The 19,339-nt window shown below is 39.1% G+C and overlaps 1 protein-coding gene across 4 annotated transcripts; it reads right to left on the bottom strand.

The window, feature by feature from the left end:
- Nucleotides 1-435: 435 nt before the first annotated feature.
- On the bottom strand, nucleotides 436-18,774 carry LOC137983371 (uncharacterized). Of its 4 annotated transcripts, XM_068830586.1 has the most exons (7): nucleotides 18,557-18,774; nucleotides 12,945-13,306; nucleotides 12,177-12,834; nucleotides 9,030-9,773; nucleotides 7,510-8,113; nucleotides 4,821-4,902; nucleotides 436-4,364 (listed from the first exon to the last, which is right to left on the bottom strand). In XM_068830586.1, exons 2-4 carry the CDS (start codon nucleotides 13,260-13,262, stop codon nucleotides 9,442-9,444), a joined length of 1,308 nt encoding a protein of 435 aa, XP_068686687.1. In that variant the 5' UTR covers nucleotides 13,263-13,306; nucleotides 18,557-18,774; the 3' UTR covers nucleotides 436-4,364; nucleotides 4,821-4,902; nucleotides 7,510-8,113; nucleotides 9,030-9,441. The 4 variants fall into 4 exon arrangements, with proteins under 4 accessions (XP_068686687.1, XP_068686686.1, XP_068686688.1 ...); XM_068830585.1 differs by having other exon boundaries at nucleotides 7,510-9,773; nucleotides 12,945-13,292; XM_068830587.1 differs by lacking the exon at nucleotides 7,510-8,113.
- Between the last annotated feature and the right edge of the window lie 565 nt (nucleotides 18,775-19,339).

A 19,339-nucleotide genomic window follows, 5' to 3' on the forward strand; every position in this document is an offset into this window, starting at 1 on the left:
GTAAATACTGTCATCGTGCGCTTCAATGAAAGCATGCTCATTGACACAGGTATTCTTCACATAAAGGCTTCTCTCTGGGTGAAAAGAAGACGAACGTTGGCAGCAATCACCACTGAGAACGTTCAACTATATCCCACAATAGTTCCACCGTAGAAATGTTAAGTATATTGGTCCCAGGACGTTACTCCACAAAAAACCGCTCGACCCTTTGCGACAAAAAGACTTGGGAACGATGGAGTAAAATTTTCTCCTTCCGCTGGTCCAGCGCTTATTAGGCGGAGGTGTCCCTCTAAGACAAACGCTACGTCGAATTCGAAGAGCGCGTTGTCTTCTTTCACAACTCAACCCCATTAAGAAATTAGAATGAACCGTTTAAAACTATTCAACAAGAATTCAAAACACAAATTCATTTAACATCAAAACAGCTTTATTTTTTTTCATCTTTACTTTTCTCATCACAATACACACACGAATTGCGGACCTATGAAACCATATTATTTTCGTCTGAAATTATCTCCTCCTACTCTGAAATGTCTTCTTAAACCTTAACCTAAAAAAAGTTTACTTTCATACTACAATATACAAAGAGACGTTGCAGGGTTAATTTACCTTTTCCAGCTCGTTGTATAAAACCAAATTTTCTCCGTATTAACTCAGAGCAATCGATTGTTAAATTTAAGAGTCTTTTGAAAACCTTTCTCTTTAAACAAGCCTTTGCAAGTCTTAATTAACTTTATTATATATTTATATAATAATAACATTTTCACATATTTTATAGATAGTTCGGTTGATCAAATCGCGACCGTCATTTTTTTCCTGATCCGCACGATAAGGCGTGCGCAAATCTTGACGTATGCAATGCTTAGCGACTGGTTCCTAGCAATAGGCCATTTCCGAGTTCATGTCTGCCTTGTCTTCAAAGCGAGTCTAAGTGCGAAGTTTTTGTTATGAAAATTCGTTTTCATTAATGTGTAAAGTAGAACTAATTACCATCACAAAAACTTTGCACGTAGACTCGCTTTGAAGAGGAGGCAGGCATGAACTCGGAAATGGCCTATTAATCCACTATTCACGAAAAATTTCCGAATTTGCGAGAATTTCGTTTGGCGCATGCGCAATTTAAACGCCGCATTTTTCTCTGGCGACTTTTTGGCGGGAAAAATTTGTCAAGGTCAACCAAGGCCATACCAACTTCTATCACTGGAGATTTACTTCAACAAAATTTTACGATAAATTTTGACATTAGAATTCTAATAAGTTGCCTGCACATTATTTGTTGTAAGGAAAAATGCTTATTTTAAATCAAGTTGAGTAAGAGAAATTACTACATCATATGAGGGAAAAAAGATGTGCCAGTTCATGGGCATTTGTTGTAAGAAAGTAGGCCTCATTTTAAGTTCACAGTACCCCTGAAATGTTCTCTGCCCTAAGAAGTACCAAACGCCTTGTTTAAATATGTGCAAAAATCTATGATTTTGCAAAATCATCAAATTGCCCTGAACTATTAAGGCAGAAAAATGCAAGCGAATGACAGGCATAGGTCCATTCCTTACTTGACATCACAAACTAATTTAACGAAAGAAAGACAAAGCAGTTCATAACGTCAAAAATAAAATTGACTTACACTTCCCACTAGGTTGGAAATGAAACAAACTTAGGCCAGTGTTTTGCTTCCTCAGAAGGTCAAAGACAATTGACGATGTTACACAAGACGTTGCAGTGTTTTTGAGGGCAAACATCTAGGTTTCGTGCACTTAAAAAATAACGGTACAAGGTGTTCACGATTCTTGCATGCAAAAGGAAAATTGCTTTGAATGCATTTGAATCTGTAACGCAGAGAAACAACGCAAACACATATGCAACATTGAGATGGATGGGCACATGTGCACCAAATGTACAAACACAAAGACACAGGCACAGGTGAGGGAAATCTTTCGTTAATGCCTTCGTGTTTGCATGTACTCTTGTGTCCCTGTGCCATAGTGTTTGTATGTATTCTTGTGTGCCTTTGTCTTGGCGTTTGCATGTACTCTTGTGTGCCTGTGCCTTGGTGTTTGTATGTACTCCTGTGTGCCTGTGCCATAGTGTTTGCATGTACTCTTGTGTGCCTGTGCCATAGTGTTTGTATGTATTCTTGTGCGCCTTTGTCTCAGCGTTTGCATGTACTCTTGTGTGCCTGTGCCTTGGTGTTTGTATGTACTCTTCTGTGCCTGTGCCATAGTGTTTGTATGTACTCTTGTGTGCCTGTGCCATAGCGTTTGCATGTACTCTTGTGTGCCTGTGCCATAGTGTTTGCATGTACTGTTGTGTGCCTGTGCCTTAGTGTTTGTATGTATTCTTGTGTGCCTCTGCCTTAGAGTTTGCATGTACTCTTGTGTGCCTGTGCCATAGCGTTTGCATGTACTCTTGTGTGCCTGTGCCATAGTGTTTGCATGTACTGTTGTGTGCCTGTGCCTTTGTGTTTGCATGTACTCTTGTGTGTCTGTGCCTTGGTGTTTGTATGTACTCCTGTGTGCCTGTGCCATAGTGTTTGCATGTACTCTTGTGTGCCTGTGCCATAGTGTTTGTATGTATTCTTGTGCGCCTTTGTCTCAGCGTTTGCATGTACTCTTGTGTGCCTGTGCCTTGGTGTTTGTATGTACTCTTCTGTGCCTGTGCCATAGTGTTTGTATGTACTCTTGTGTGCCTGTGCCATAGCGTTTGCATGTACTCTTGTGTGCCTGTGCCATAGTGTTTGCATGTACTGTTGTGTGCCTGTGCCTTAGTGTTTGTATGTATTCTTGTGTGCCTCTGCCTTAGAGTTTGCATGTACTCTTGTGTGCCTGTGCCATAGCGTTTGCATGTACTCTTGTGTGCCTGTGCCATAGTGTTTGCATGTACTGTTGTGTGCCTGTGCCTTAGTGTTTGTATGTATTCTTGTGTGCCTCTGCCTTAGAGTTTGCATGTACTCTTGTGTGCCTGTGCCATAGCGTTTGCATGTACTCTTGTGTGCCTGTGCCATAGTGTTTGCATGTACTGTTGTGTGCCTGTGCCTTTGTGTTTGCATGTACTCTTGTGTGTCTGTGCCTTGGTGTTTGTATGTACTCTTGTGTGCCTTTGTCTTAGCGTTTGCATGTAATCTTGTGTGCCTGTGCCTTGGTGTTTGTATCTATTCTTGTGTGCCTGTGCCTTAGTGTTTGTATGTACTCCTGTGTGCCTGTGCTATAGTGTTTGCATGTACTCTTGTGTGCCTGTGCCATAGCGTTTGCATGTACTCTTGTGTGCCTGTGCCATAGTGTTTGCATGTACTGTTGTGTGCCTGTGCCTTAGTGTTTGTATGTATTCTTGTGTGCCTCTGCCTTAGAGTTTGCATGTACTCTTGTGTGCCTGTGCCATAGCGTTTGCATGTACTCTTGTGTGCCTGTGCCATAGTGTTTGCATGTACTGTTGTGTGCCTGTGCCTTAGTGTTTGTATGTATTCTTGTGTGCCTCTGCCTTAGAGTTTGCATGTACTCTTGTGTGCCTGTGCCATAGCGTTTGCATGTACTCTTGTGTGCCTGTGCCATAGTGTTTGCATGTACTGTTGTGTGCCTGTGCCTTTGTGTTTGCATGTACTCTTGTGTGCCTGTGCCATAGTGTTTGTATGTATTCTTGTGTGCCTGTGCCTGTGTTTGACTATGTACTTTTGTGACAAAAAAGAATCTATTTCCACAAAAATGATATAATCTTTTGTTGCTATGGTAGCTGGTGCGAAATGAAAACTTATGAAAAACAAAATAATATTGACAAGTGGCTAAACCAAAGATCACTTTTTTTCCAAATTTAATTTCTTGTGTAATGCTATGACTTTATAATAGGACCGGTTGAGTCTCTGCGCGGAGAAGAAAGTAAGTTATTGTTGTGAAGGGAATTCGTGAAGCAAGGAAAATCGGCATTACCATGTTAGGAGTAGATATTGAATAAAAGAGTTGCTGTGACACTAGTTATTATGGTTAATCATGTTCACTTCCTTTAATGTTCTTCTGTGCCATGTTTCCATTCTGGTGTTTGTGATGTCCTCTCATGGGTTATTAACTTAATTCTCAGCTAATACAACTCCCTTGACAACACTGAAATTTCATGGTGTCTTAAAGTTTCAGTGGTTGTAAAGTGTATGACAATACACCTTGCATTGTGGACGCTTATGTTAGCCCGTGCATCAACTGTATTATTGACCTTAACTATTGCTTACTGCTCTTCTAGGCCTAACCGAAGGTTAATGCAGCCACATTTAGTTATTCTTTAACCTGTCTGTCTCAGTGTCCATCTTCCTCTAATCTCAAAGATTATTTTATCTTGCTTGTCTTGAGTTGATATCTGAGATTTCCTTTTGTCAAAACACCACCCTGAATTAAAACGAAAGAAAATGTCTACTGTGAAACCAGACCATGACAATGACTTTTTCATCAGGGATGATAGGAAAGTATAATATGATACACATAGCTTTTTTCTTCCCAAGAGGGCAATGTAATGAATCCTGCAATCTGATTGGTTCTTGGAGTAGTCGGGACTTTCCACAGGCATGGTAATATGCCAAGAAATGATCAGATTGCAGGATTCATTACTGTATCCCCTTGGATAAAATAAGTAAGTTATTTGCAGGCTTAGGGTGGGTGCTTGGTCGCTGTAGTTCTTCCCTATATGGACCTCCCAGCCAGCAAATAATATATATTTGTCAGTCCAAGGAAAATGAACAACATCCACAAGTTGTTGTACTACAGACTGGAAAGGAAGGAAAGTACAACTGGAAATGCAACAGAAAATTGTATTATTTTGCAATATAACATTTGTGAACTCCTTACCATTTAGAAAAAGCTCACTTCCTTGAAATCCCTTGTTAGATCCTCCCTTCTTAGTTCTAGCTTAGATTTATCACATGTATGACTGTAAAATGAAATGACAGATCATTGTATTAATTTATGAAGGGGGAAGTTTCTAAAGAACTGTGGTGCTGCGTCGGTGGGGAAGTAGTATACAAAAATTTGGTTTTATCAACAGAGTTGATAATGTAAATTGGCCACCGTACAGAGATTCTAAAAGCTGACGTTTCAAGCGTTAGCCCTTCATCAGAGCAAAAAGATTAATTTAGTTATATTAATTTAGTAAATTTTCAGCTCCGACTATTGCATTTCTAGCTTTTTGATTGGTTAAAAAACTCAGACTATGAGGCAATAGTCGAAGTTTTACGTCACATGGAAAATAGTGCGCCAAGATGCTCTTTCCGGACGCTTTGTAAAATTGTGGAAATAAAAATCGGCGGTAAAACTCGGTTTGAGAATTTACTAAAACAACTATTCCATTCGCCCTTGTTGAATATGAAGTGATTATAACCAACTCGCGCTACCCGCTCGCTGGTTATTTTATCACTTCATATCCAACTTGGGCTCATGGAATAATTCTTATTTAGTTGTATCTATTGGTAGAGGATCAAACATTCATGCTGCTCATGCACTCATAAGAAAATGTAAAGGTTTTGGAAGATCCAATGACTTGAGCTTCAGACACCAGCCTGCTATTTTGCTGGGGTATAGCAGTGGAAATACTCAGCTACTAGCACAGAAATGTGACCAACTTTCCCATTTTTGGATACCCCAATTTTTTTTTACCAAAGTGAAAGCCCAGGTGGGCTAAGTCAGCAGGATATTAAATTGTATAGAACCATTTGCAGCTAAACTACAGGGGCAGTTACAAAAGTTGGACCAGATCAACTCAGACAGAGCAAAAACTGGTTTTGCAAACCAAAACTATTCACCGTTTTCCCCAATATCACCGAGGTATTGCTTAAAGATTACGGCTCATTTCTTTTTATGTCAATCTGAAGTGAGCAATCCAAGTTCTTCTGGCCAGACTTTTGTACCTGCTTAAACTACAAAGTCACTTATTTGTTATGATTTTGGCTTTGTTTGTCAAAAGCTTGTCTAATTTGTATGTGGTGGCCCTGTGCAGACCTAATTCTGCAGTTTCTCTGCATTTCCTTCAGGATATCTCTTGAGAAAAAGATCACAATGTTGCAATGTAAGTTACATAATAATACATGTATACTTGAAAAAATTACTTGATTGTGATTGGCTGAGAGCAGTGCAGTTCAAGTGTAACACAGTGCAAAAAGTGTAATACCAGTGCAAATTACATATCGGATCATGATTAGCTAATAAACAATAGAGTTTGGTCAGAATCAATCAAATATTTTGTTTTCAAATCAAGAGCATGCCCTGGATGGTTCAATTGAACCCTGATTCCATGATATGCATGTGTTTCTTCTGCTTAACCATCTCAATTTCTTTCATGTATATTATTAACCCTTTGATGTCCAAAATGGCCTAAACCGGCCAAACTCAGTATTTTACTCTGTCTAACGTCAGATGATTTTACTCGTCAATGGGCAACCCCCGGGAGTCAATGGGTAATCACATGATTTTTCTCGTGCAATGCGGAATAAATAAGCACTTCTAATTTTTTTCAAAGACTACAAATTGCACTCGCCCTATGGGCCAGTGCAATTCTGGTCATCTTTGAAAAAAATTACTTGAGCTTATTTATTCCAAATTGCACTCAAAATCATGTGATTACCTATAGTAATAATGATGACATATCTATTGCACCGGTCCGTGATCATACATAACTGTGATAACCACCAGCAGGGAAAGTTAAATGCAGGATGAACCAGTCAATAGCAACATTCTTTAAACATTTGGAAACAAAATTCATATTACTTCAAGTGGTTTCCTGAAACATTTGGTTGCATCATTTCCGTTTACAGTGACTTTTGTACTGTATTTGACCTGGAACTGGTCACGGAAATGTCAGAACGCAAAACAGTTGACAGAGAGAAAATATTAGTACCCTTCAAAGCTGTTATACTGGCAATTTAGAGAAAACTGGAACCTAAGTGATTATCTGGAACAAATAAATACCAATTTTTTTTAAATTCCTACTGATCCTCTCTCAATACGTGTTAATCTCAAATTCCTCAAAACTTTCACACTCATGGAAAAAGCTAAATTTAATGACAGGAATTGCAAAAATAACAGCATATTAGAATATATTTTCTTTACCTAAAGCAGCCAACTCAGTCATTAATTGCAGGAATGGCTCTGAGCCATTATATTACACCAAAAATCATACATATGCACTCCACGTAACCTTACATAGTGCCTTATAAGACCCTACAAAATCATACTTATCCCTACATAACCATACACGGGGCCACACAGTCCTACATAACCATACATAGTGCCCCAGCCCTATATAACCATATTCCACATCACACAGCCCTACATAATCATACACAGTGCCCAATAACCATACATGGCACCACAGTAGGCTACAACCACCAATACTGGCAGTGCTGTGACTGAAGCAACATTGTCAATGGTTGGTGAGACCGATGTGGGAGGGGCAGTCCCTGCCACACAAAGCAGATGTGGCTGGTCATGGGAATGGGGGGGAAGGGGGGGGGAGGGATGGGGGGTGGTTTCTGCGTGCGCATACCTTTGGTCTGGCTCTCTTCTCTACTGCCGGGTTTGGGATCTTCTCTCCTTTCTTTAGCTGTTTCGTGACCAAGCAGTGCCACCTGCTGTGGTTGGCTGCCAAATCTTGCCACCTCTCTGTGCTGATGTCTAAGGATTCCATATCACGCTTGCAGATGTCTTTGTACAACCACTGGGGGCAACCTTGGGGTATTTTGCTAGAGGGCAGTTCACCATTGAAAATGTAGTTGGGAATCTGGCTATCTTCCATTCAGTGCACATGCCCGAGTAAGTGCAGGCTGAAATTGACTGAGCAGCGTGTACATGGTGGGGAGGCCAACACTCACAAGGACCTGGGCGTTAGGTACCTTCTCGCTCCAGCTTATGCCAAGGATGAGGCAAAGGTACTGCATGTAGAAACTGTTCAGCTTCCACTCTTGCTTAGCAGAGGTTGTCCAAGTTTCACTCCCATACAAGAAGGTGCTAACAAAGCAGGCAGCTTTGGATTCTCCCAGACACAAGTGGTCAGTCGTCGCAGGGTTGTTGACGTATTTGTTGATTTCGGCATCAAGGGACAACCACATTGGTCTTCTTCAAGCTGATTGCAAGACCGAAGTCTTCAAAGTCTAGGGAGAATCTGTCCATGAGACACTGAAGATTTTGTTCAGTGTGTGAGCTAGGTGACTGCAGCATCATCAGCAAAGAGCAAGTGTCTGTTGATGATCACCTTGCACACCTTGGTTATTGCTCTTAGTCTTACAATGTTGCAGAGTCTGGCATCTGATCTGGGCCCAGTTGTTTAAAAGCTGATTAACGCTAATCCCCGATTAAAAATAACCCAAGGAGTTTATTTGTCTACTCCCAAATGCTGATATTCAACACTGATATTCGCAAAACTTTACATTAAAAGCCGTCAATCTTGAAAAACAAAAATAAGCAAAAGAAGCATCTGTTGTTGATCATTATGGTCCATTTTGGCGCAAAAAAGATCAGTGTCACGCTCACCCCGATTCGCGGTTGGTGTTTTTAAAGACACACGATGAAAGACTACCAGTGAATCCAATACTAAAAGCAACTGAAACTTGAAAGATTTTATAAACAATGTTGTTGTCTACTAACTGAAAGAAAACTCCCCTCATAAATTTAAAATGCATGCTGTCTTTTATTAGCAACATCTTGAAGCAAGATCCTAGGTAGTATAAAAAACAATACTACTGAAGAAATCCTTTTACTTGCAAAAGCAGTCAGCTTTCATGAAAAAATTTCCTCTGACTGATTAAAAATTTCTTAAAACAATACATAATGTGGAATTGGAAGGTATCAACACAATAACTACATGATGTGAGAGCGTCAGATGGCTAGTTAAAGATACCGTGTGCTTTCAAGAGTAACTACTTCTTGGCCGTGTGAATTCCAGAAATCAGTTGGAAAATCAGTCCTCAGAAAATTGGTTGAAGATGCAAGGAAAAGTGAGGTGGCCAAATTTAAAACATTGCAAAACCGCTTCTTCCTTTGAATAATAAATCAGAGAAAATAACCTACCGTACTTACTGAAGGTTTCCCCAACTTGGCATCTTTGACAGCTAGCCTCCTGAAGCCGCCACACCACGTAACCTGGGTTGACCAGGAATTCTCACATGTATGTTACAAAGTCGACTGACTTCTTATGTTTTAAAAAATGATATGCTTTATGCAGTAATATAGCTGTACCCTGCACATCTTTGGCCACATACAACAACGTTAACTGCAACAATACAATGTTATCCTCAGGCCACAAGAAAACAATTAAAACATAACACTTCAAATACCATTTGTTTCGTCTTCCTGGAGGCCGTATAAGATTTACTCTCCACTTCCGTTTCTCGTGTCTTCTTTATAAAAGATGTATCAGCAATCCTTTAGCCTCCCAAAACAATGAAGTTGGAGGCCAAGATAAAATTTAAACAGTGCTATTTTAGTTGCCATTCTTTTTCTCTCGCATTTCTTTCAGCAGCTTTTCCTGTCTAGTAAGTAGCTCTTTGATGCGTGCATCTCGAACTGAAGTCGATGAATTGCAGGGATTGTCGATTGAAGAGTACGAATCATGCCATGGAGGAAGCAGGGATGTTAAAGGATCAGAAGAAACACTGATGTTTTCTCTGTTCAAAGAAGCTCCATCCCACTTGTTCAATACGTCTGTGTTATCTGAGCTCCGTGAAGGCTCACTTGTTGTCAAGTTCAACATTCCTTGGAGTTTATTACTTGTTTGGGTGCTGGCTTTATTCAATAGAGACACTGACCATACACCTAGAATCACAACATTTAAACCAATAGGATCAACCCAAGGTAAAATATAATTTCAGTTTTTTTTAAAACAAATTGTGATTTTGAGACGGCAATACCACATTATATTGACGGCTAGTTCAGGGCTTGAAATTAACGAAAAATTCCAGTCGCATTTTGCGATAAGATACGAAAATTTAGTCGCAATCTCGCAAATTTTAGTCGCAAAATCGCCGCGCTGCATTGTGTTGTCAGCGGTTTAGAAAAAAATATGACCCCGCAATGTTTGTGTGTAAAGAAACCGCTGAAAATGGTGAATGATCGAAGGAATGGAGCTGTGCACGTAACATCGCAGCTAAATTACTCTACAATTACGCTATCTTCAGAGAAAATTCACAGTCAGAAGCAAAACAATTTTCTCATTTATTTATTTATTTTAGCAAAGTAGCAGCAAAGTGGCAACTGCTAACCCTTTGGTTTCGAAAGAGCGAAGGTGACAACAAGTCGCAAATTTGCGACTTCTCCAGATATTTTAGTCGCAAAGGGAAAAATTTAGTCGCCAATGCGACTGTATTGGTCGCAATTTCGAGCCCTGTAGTTGGGAGAAAATATATTCCGTATTGGGCGGAGTAGCGAAGCGACGGAACCCAATACGGAATATATTTTCTCACTACTCCGTCAATATAATGTGGTATTGCTGTCTCAAAATCGCAATTAGTTTTGTATCAAATCAATTATTTATAAGGATAAATAAAACTGTAAACTAATCAACCCGCGCCTGATCGAAATTTCAATTCTTTCTACCTGCGAAACGTATTTGTTTGCGTACATCAGCAACCCAATTCAGTGCAACAACGTCAATTTCAACATTAGAACCAATCACAGGCCGCAAAAGTGAGACCGCAATACCACGAAATATTGACAGCTCGCGCAAAGGCAAAACTATAAGAAGATCGCGATACTAAACTAAAAGTCCACCTAACCCCTAATTTTTTTTTTCAAGAATGAAATGAAATGTGAAATGGATCATATACGAACAGCGGATATAAAATCAAGTGAAGCTATGATCCTCGCAGTTATGAACGCAATTTTTGCAATTGCGTAAAGAAGCCTGAAAAATTCAGGACTTCAACGGGTATCCGCAGTTCATATGTGATCTGTTCATATATGATCCATTTCATATATCATTTCATCGTTGATTCATTCCTTACGGGAACATTAGAACCTACAAATGACCAGCTCCCAATGTCAGTGGCTTCATAGATCAGTTGGTTAGAGCACCGCACTGGTGTCGCGAGGTCACGGGTTCACACCAGTTAAAGTCCTGAATTTTTCAGGCTTCTTTGCGCAATTGCAAAAATTGCATTCATAACTGCAAGGATCATAGCTTCACTTAATTTTGTTTTAATTAGCCGTCCAAATATCGTTTTGTTCTTGATCACGTTGGTGAAAAAAAGCAAAGTTATAATGTTATTTCCTCAATTTTCTGTAACTGTCAAAATTCTGAAAATATGCGCCGGTTCACCGCCGAGTTTGCTGGAGATTGGGTCAGAAGCTGGTGTGTGACGTCAGCTGGGGAAGCGAATTTTCACACTTAAAGAAACTTAGGTGTGTTGCTGCGAATTTCTTCCAACATTCGCTTAAGTTTTTATTTTCTTAAATAGCTTTTCAAGTGCTTTTAAGCAGTCTTCATTGGCATAAGCCAGGTCACAGCTATCCAGACTTTCTTCCCTTTTACTTGGTGAAACCAGTGCCATGTGCAAATTGCCATTCTCTTCTTTGATTCCAAGAGAGAAAAAATGAACAAATGATTTCTGTGCCTGAAGGTCAAATTAAAGAGATTTCAAGACCAGAAACTTCGGATGAACTCCAGTTGACCATACCCTGTTACACTGGGCAATGTTTCATGCAGCTTATCGCTTTGTGTAAACTCTTAAAACATTATGCTGCTTCTGGTGTCCAGTTTTCCATTTTTGTGTCCGATTTATAATGCCTGGCTACTAAGATTCGAATGTTCCGTTCATGTTCTTGTTGTAATGCAAAAACTCTGTGGAAAAACTGTGTTGAATTCCTGTCAACAAATACATGTACCAGAAAAAGATCAGTCTTACGTCAAAGTTGGAAGAAACAGTGTTCATTATGTTAAAGTGCTAAAATTGTAGGTAAGACTTTGAAGTATTTTCTGTTTCAATGTTAATAGTGAGTTTACGTTTCATGAATAGTGGATGATGAAGAAGACTTCTCAAGACTTGACTTTGGATTTCTTTCAAAAAAAACCTTTTTTTCCAAAATTTGAGCAGCTAAATTCAGGGTGCAGCTTATCTGCGGGTTTTTACGGTAAGTACCTCTATGGTATTATAAAAATTTGCAATGTACCAAGGGATATAATCAACAAATAACAGACAGGTGGGTCAATCACAAAATTACCTGCAATCCTCTGAAAACGTACTTTGGTACCCGCACAAGATTCTGTATCAGGAAAACTTTGATGTAACCCTTCAATGGATGACTGCAAAGGCATTGTAGTGTCTTTTGGTACTGGTTCTATGGAGGGTGCGACATCAGCACTTACTATTGTGTCACTCTTATCAATGTTTCCACTAAGGCAAGCATTTTGCCACTCTTGATCAAGCTTCCTAGGGGTTGATTTACGAGGTCGTTTCCGAGGCCTTAACTCTAGTGCGTTTGGTGACTGTGTATCACATGCAGAATGTTCATCAGACAAATTGCGGAAAATTAAGTCTGGAGTTCGATCCTGAGGCAACTCTACGCTACATTGAATAGATTGTGCTTGAGAATCTTCAGTCTCTCTAGCAGAAACAGGAGTGTTTACTTCATGGCACAGCTCTGATTTGCTGTTTATGGATGGATAATTCTGAGGCTTATTTCCAATTGTCACTTCAACAACACTGGAATTGGCAAATTTTTCCCTGTTTCTATTTGTGGATATGCTGTTTCCTAATGACTTGACACCATCACAGGGTGAGCACTTGTCATCTGCTTTAAGCATTTCTGGTTCAGCAGTTTCTGAAATCTTGCAATAATTACCATTTTTTAGCTCATGGTCCACACAGTCCAGACCTCTCTGAAAAGAAATTTTGAAAAAAGAAATTCAAGCTTGGAAGGAAAATGGCATCACATTATTTCTTCATCTGATGATCTCGGACAAAGGATCCTGGTTAATTCTTGGCCTACCTTTGCACTATTGACGTAACAGCTATGATCTCCAGAACTGATGCACCTTTTTAAAATGTCTTTATGTTTTGCGCTACCTATGCTTCTGATTCCAATCCGCATGGAGAAACTCCCATTTCGGGGAAACTGTTCTAGAAGAGCAAGGCTTGTAGCTTCTCTTTCTTTCTTGCTTAAAGCTGACATATTGCCTGTCCATGTACACGTGTGTACAGCGACAACCTTTGGCAAGCTCTCATAATCATAAGCCACAGCCCCATACTGATTCACAAGATCCTTGTCAACAACATCTCTTTGGCTTATTAACTCCATGTTTATCATCCAGGCTAAGCCAGTCTATACGTTTCCCTCCTACAAGAGACAAACTAAAAATTTGTTAAATCAATATTTTATTGTCATTAAATTAAAACAGTTAAAGAACACTTTTATTTATTTAGCACTGACACTTTTCGCTTTCTAGTCATTTCAGTGGCCCATTGCTCCTGTATTGTCAGGGTTTTCGTTAGTGAGGCCAGAGGCCGAATGTTTCGTCCAGTCATTTCCACATTGTCTGGTACTCTGACGCCAATATTTGAGGGGCTTGTTTTATTTTTCATTATTATAATTTTTTTTACTTACTTTTAAAAATAATTTGAGTGAACTCCAGCCTTGCCTGGGAACCTGATTCTTGGGCACTAGAAACACTGGAAACAGCATTTCTGAGTGTGCTCCCCCAGAAAATTGTGAAATCTGGAAGCCCTGAAATGCGATTTCCAGTGTTCTGGGCACCAAATTGAGTTCAAAAGATAAAGGAAGATTTCTTATCAACAGTGACACTGCATGAGGGTGCAATTAAGTGCATTCTTTTGATACTTTCCAGCGAAGGAGGATTTGGAAAACCACTTCAAAAGGAAAATTAACGACTTAAACGTTACATGACATTTCAACAACTTCATGTCATCATCACTACCAATTTCAAGCTACAGTAAATGACAAACGTTTTTGTGCATTTTTTCAAGTGTGAACTGAAACATTTCCACTTGTCTAAACAAACTGCAATAATTCTGTTCGGTCAACATGAGAAATCAGTTCTGATGAACGAAAACTTCACTGTTTTAGTGGAAAACAGGAAGTCTTGATACAAAGATTCCTCAATAACAACCTGTTTTGCATAAAACGTCTTGATATGTTTGCCGACGTAACTAAACATAATTGAATTATGCAAAAAATGCAACGGTTGGTCTACGTAAAAGTGCAGAAAAAGTTAGCTTGAAGATGGCAGTTTCAAATCTGATAATTGTTTCGAAATTGAGGTTTAAAAAAAGTACCTGTAGTCAATTACATCAAAAATTAAGTTTACGTTAGGTTTCGAGGAATCCTTCAATTAATTCAATCTAGGGGAAAAAGTAGCCAAACACTTTTCGTTGGCGGTCGGTGCTTATTGAAACCCCTGCCGGTGCTTTCAGAAATGTGTCCTCTATTTTAAAAAACTATTGAAAACCCTGTATTTTAATAAGCTATCTATTATAAAAGGAAAACAATGCAAAAATATGGGTACAAATAAATGTTGTTGTTATTGTTGTTATGCTACTAAGTTACCAAAGTAGTTTGCACTGTAGAGATTCCTCACACAAGGAACAATCCAGGAGGAAACAACTAGGGCAATCAATAAAAAACTTCTCTGAGTCAAGTAGCAGACAGGAGTCAATGGGTTCAAGGTAAAATGTTGAATAATTTCACGGGAAGTATGATTAGCAATTCTCTAACCAATAACAGCAGGGATCAAAATCTCTTTCATTTTTTTTTCCAAATCTGAGTTACAGTAAGTCCAGATTTTGGACTGCAGGCAGACAACTTGTTAAAAAATTGTATCCGATGTTCTTTCTCTGCCCTCTCAAGAGCAAAAAAACCGTGATCACAGGTTACAGGTGCAGCACCAGTTTGAACATGACATTATAACAACATTAGGAAAGAATAATATAATTATGCACACAAACTCAATCAAAATCCCTTGCAGGGAACTTTCACTTTGGTTTCATCATTGCCTTTGAAGACACAGACCAACTAGGGTGTTAAACTTCCAGCCCCAGTTGTTCCAAAACTACATAACTTTATCCGGTGGATAACTCACCAGGCAACAATTTTAATCTGTACAAACATAGATTGTACACTGGAAATTCACATTCGATTCACAATAAAACTTATCGCGCGGTAAAGCTCTCTGCTTTGCCTTTACATTTTAATCCACAACATAAGATAATTTGCAGTTTTTGAATGGAGGACTCACAGGAATGATAGTGACTACCTCGTTTTCTCATTAAACAGTTCCTGTTATTTAATCGAGTAGTAACGTTTTCGCGAAAGTTGAAATGAGTATGAATAATTGACAAGGTTTCACTTCAGTGGTTTTGCAAAAATCGAGTATAGAGGATCAAATTTGATTTTGAGTGAATCGAGTCTCGATCCTCGACTCAATTCTCAATCCAAGATTCTTCCAAGGATCGAGTCAAGACTGTCAACTTACTTTTGCACAGTATGGTAAATTAGTCAATTGTGACTTTTCACAGGAAAACATACACTAACGCTTTTCCGTTGGCAAGTAAATTCCAACACTTTTCCAACACTTTACCGATGCTTTACCCACAGGTTACCATCGGGTCACCAACCGCTTTTCCGACACTTTCAATGCTTTCTTCAACCAACATTTGATTTGTGTTAATTGTTAAATTCAGTTTACAGTGTCCCCAATTAGTGCTTCAGCGCTAGAACGACGAGACACTTAAATAAAGTTCCTTTCCTTTTTTTTTTCCCTTTTCCAACACCATCAAAAAATTCACAATGGGTTGTCAATTTTTCCAACGCCTCATGCTTTCCAACGTCTTTTTTGTGCTTTCAACGTGGAATACAAAGCCTATCAAACCAATGGATTTCCCGACGCTTTCAACTCCTGAGGAGAATGCATCATTTAAAATTCTTCACAACAAAATTAACATCAAACAAAGGACGAGTTTACCCTGCGATCTCGACAATGTTGTGTACCAAGGCTCAAATCAGTGTTCACTTTACTTTTTTTAGTACAAATTGTTTCATGGAAAATAGGATTTCTTTCCTTTAGTTGCCGATTAAAATGTCTGTGTCAACAGACTCCACATTCACAATTATTACTTGTTGAAATTTAAAAAACTATCTCTGGCTAAAATGATTAAAAACTATGAGCTTTTGAATGCCCGAACTGCAGTATTCGACGGGTAAAATGAATGATAAGAAAGCGATGACAAATTTTGAATAAAAAGCATGAATTGTGAAATAATAAAAATGTAAATGGTTATGAATGTTTGTTAAAAAGAATGTTGTATTGCACAGGTAACAGGCAAGAATTGTTGTCTGCGTTAGGTGTCACTCTGGTATGCCACGCTTCTAATGTTTTTGTGGTTCTAAAAGTGCCTTTGTCAATAATTGACGCGTTTTCAAAATCAACAGCATGGTTGTTGGACCAGGCGTGATTAGCAATTTTAGAACCTTTGGCCACAGTTTTGGTGTTTCTCAAATGATGCTTTTTGAGTCTACCTTTTAAGCTTTTGTTCCGCAGACTTAAAGCGCATGCAAATTTCTGAATAATCATACAAAATTATGTGGTTAGCACTTTGGTTACTGCGAATTTGACTTAGAACGAAAAGAAGATGACTTTGTTGACTTTGTTTCAGTTAACATAATAACTACTTTTATGATTTGGGATGGAAGGAGCAAAGAAATCCACTAATTCGTCTCTGTGGAGTAGCAAATAAATGTGGTGTTTCATCACTGCAAACAGATCGATGGCACCGCTGGAAAATGACATGTCACGTTATCATTGATTATTTGTCTTGTCAAACATAACTCTATCAGTCAACAAAAAGTGACTTCGACAGTATCAAATTGTATTTACAATTGTAAAGACAAACAGTTAGTTACCGGTACTTGACAAAAGTATGAATGATTGTTTACTCTCAACACCTAGAATGGCTTGTGTGAATTTTCTCAACAGCTTTTTCTCAACACCTCTAACAGGTTTTCCAACTCTTCCAACCAGGACCCAACAGGGACCCAACGCTTTAAGCCGTTCAGTAGAAAAGTGTTAGTGTACGTTTTCCCGTGAGAGGTCACAATTATTAATCACCATAAAAAATTTTTGTGAACTGATCTTTCAAGTATTAGCACTTCATCAGTTTGCTCTCAGAAAGGGCTAACCCTCGAAACATCAACTCGCAAATATTTTTTAAGGTGGTTAGCTGGGAGGTCTGTACAGTGAAACACTGTGACCAAGATCTTGAAAATGCTGCCCAAGGCTGCAAGCCAAGGGGAGCTTTTTCAAGACTGAGGTCAGAGTTTTTCTCCATACAGGCCAACCCTTAGCTGGTGCATAACTTTTTTTCCCTCCCTCTCTCTCTCTTCCTCTCTGAAATAACTTCTGTAATATTGTTGACTCACTGCACACTTGATAGCCAATGCAGTAAGCAACTTACAAACTGATAATTTCAAAGAGAAAATGTTTTTATTTGAATTTGTTTCCAAGCCTCCTGTCCAATGAGAATCTGTTTTGAAACTAACTTTTGTATGTAAACAAATTTGGTGTCACAAAAATGGAAATTGAGGGTAAAGGACAAAATTCTCAGAGCGTTGGCCGAGATAGGAAATATGGGGATTTTCTCAATAGTTTTACAATGAAAGTGCTGGTAGGGCCATAAGGGACATAGGTTAAAGGAAATCCGAACCCTGCGAAGAACCAATCAGAATGCAGGATTCACTACTGTGCCCTCTTGCATTTTGACAAGCCTTCATTTGACAAAAACAAATGCCCGCAATGGTTTTTGGGCGAATGTGCGCTGACAATGCTGGCAGGACACTACAAAATGCAGACTGCAGTCAGTGCAGACCGTCCGTAAAGTGAAAATCCGGTTAGCCTGAATTAGGCCTAAATAACATTCGGTTAGCCTAATTAGGCCTAAATAACATTCAGGTTAGCCTGTTTGCGGTTAGCTCTCAATAATTGTGAGGGTAACGCCATGTTTTACCCCTGGGCCCAGTTGTTCAAAAGCCGATTAACGCTAATCCCCGATTAAAAATTAACCAAGGAGTTAAAAAGTTCAAAGTTCTACATTAGAAGAAGTCAATCTTGAAAAGCAAAAATAAGCAAAAGAAACTGTCATCAAAAAGTTGAAAACATGAAACAAAAGTTTGCACTAATCCTGGATTAAGTTAATCGGCCTTCGAACATCTGGTCTGCAGTCTGCGTTTTGGGGTGACCGATGGTGGCTGGGTTATCCTGAAGTCGGTCAATAGAATGTGCGAATATCAAACAAACACATATCCGGCCGGACAAGTTGTTGGCCGCAACGCCAAAGCGAATATTAAAAAACACACAAAAGAAAGATCAAGGTCCATGAGCGAACAATAACTGCACACTGTCGTGCACACTTCGATTGGAAAAATGCACACGTCAGCTGTGCGATACATATGTTATTTACTTCATTCAACATTGAACAACGCTAGTTAATTGTTGCTCGATCGTTAATTATAGAACCAAATAACGTCTTAAAATGTTAAATATTGAAATGAGCAGCGAATCAAAGAAAATTTTCACTGAAGAACTCTCTTACCAGTGGCAAAACTTGTCTCATCAATCGCTATCGGATTAAACCTCTGACAAAGGTCGCCGAGCTGGAGTTTAACAGGATGTGCAAGGTTTGCGCTTGAAGATACTCGTTTCCCTCCGTTAAATCGTTGATTTGGTCCTTTCTGAGCGTATAAGGGTTGTTAAACTCACAAAGCGTGAAAGTATTCTAAATGCACGCAATATTTGTCACACTTCACAAGGCCTCAAACTGCGACCACCCACAGTCAAATTCCAGAGCCCCGGAGTTTTGGCGGGAAAGATCAACGAATGCTCAGATCATGTGACAATGACGTCATTAACTTTTCAGGACTTTCTTTTATTAGAAGGGTTACCATGTCGACATAAAAGCTCTCCAAAGACACCCTATATTTCGTCTTAATTATATCTCGAAAATGAACTCGGTGACCCCCATTTTTAATTGTAGAATGGTAATTATCAATCTAAGAAAGAACTATCGGCAAAGTTTTAAAAAAATTCTTGAGAGCCAATTCAGGGCTTCGAAAAATTAAAACAACATTGTGGGAGGGCGAGGTATTGGAAAGAGTTTCCACAATTAGTCCGAGGTTGTAGGTCGTTTATGTAGGTTCATAGACAACAGTTGCAATGGTCAGCGAGTCCGATATCGTCATGTGATTCAACTTGATAGGTGGTGATGGTACATATGGAGGTATCCGTGTGACCAAACTTCAATTATCAGTATTTAAAATAAAATCCTCCAAATATGAATGCATCAATCCAAAGCTGAATGGCAACAAGTCGATTCTGC

This window comes from Montipora foliosa, chromosome 13, assembly GCF_036669935.1.
Source record: "Montipora foliosa isolate CH-2021 chromosome 13, ASM3666993v2, whole genome shotgun sequence".
NCBI classification, from domain to species: Eukaryota; Metazoa; Cnidaria; class Anthozoa; order Scleractinia; family Acroporidae; genus Montipora; species Montipora foliosa.

Coding starts and splice junctions, on each gene's coding strand:
- LOC137983371 (XM_068830585.1), bottom strand. CDS start 13,262: ATGATAAACATGGAGTTAATAAGCCAAAGAGATGTTGTTGACAAGGAT. Junction 12,835..12,944: donor GTTACGTCAATAGTGCAAAG/GTAGGCCAAGAA, acceptor ATTTCTTTTCAG/AGAGGTCTGGACTGTGTGGA. Junction 9,774..12,176: donor ACGTTTTCAGAGGATTGCAG/GTAATTTTGTGA, acceptor TTGTGATTCTAG/GTGTATGGTCAGTGTCTCTA.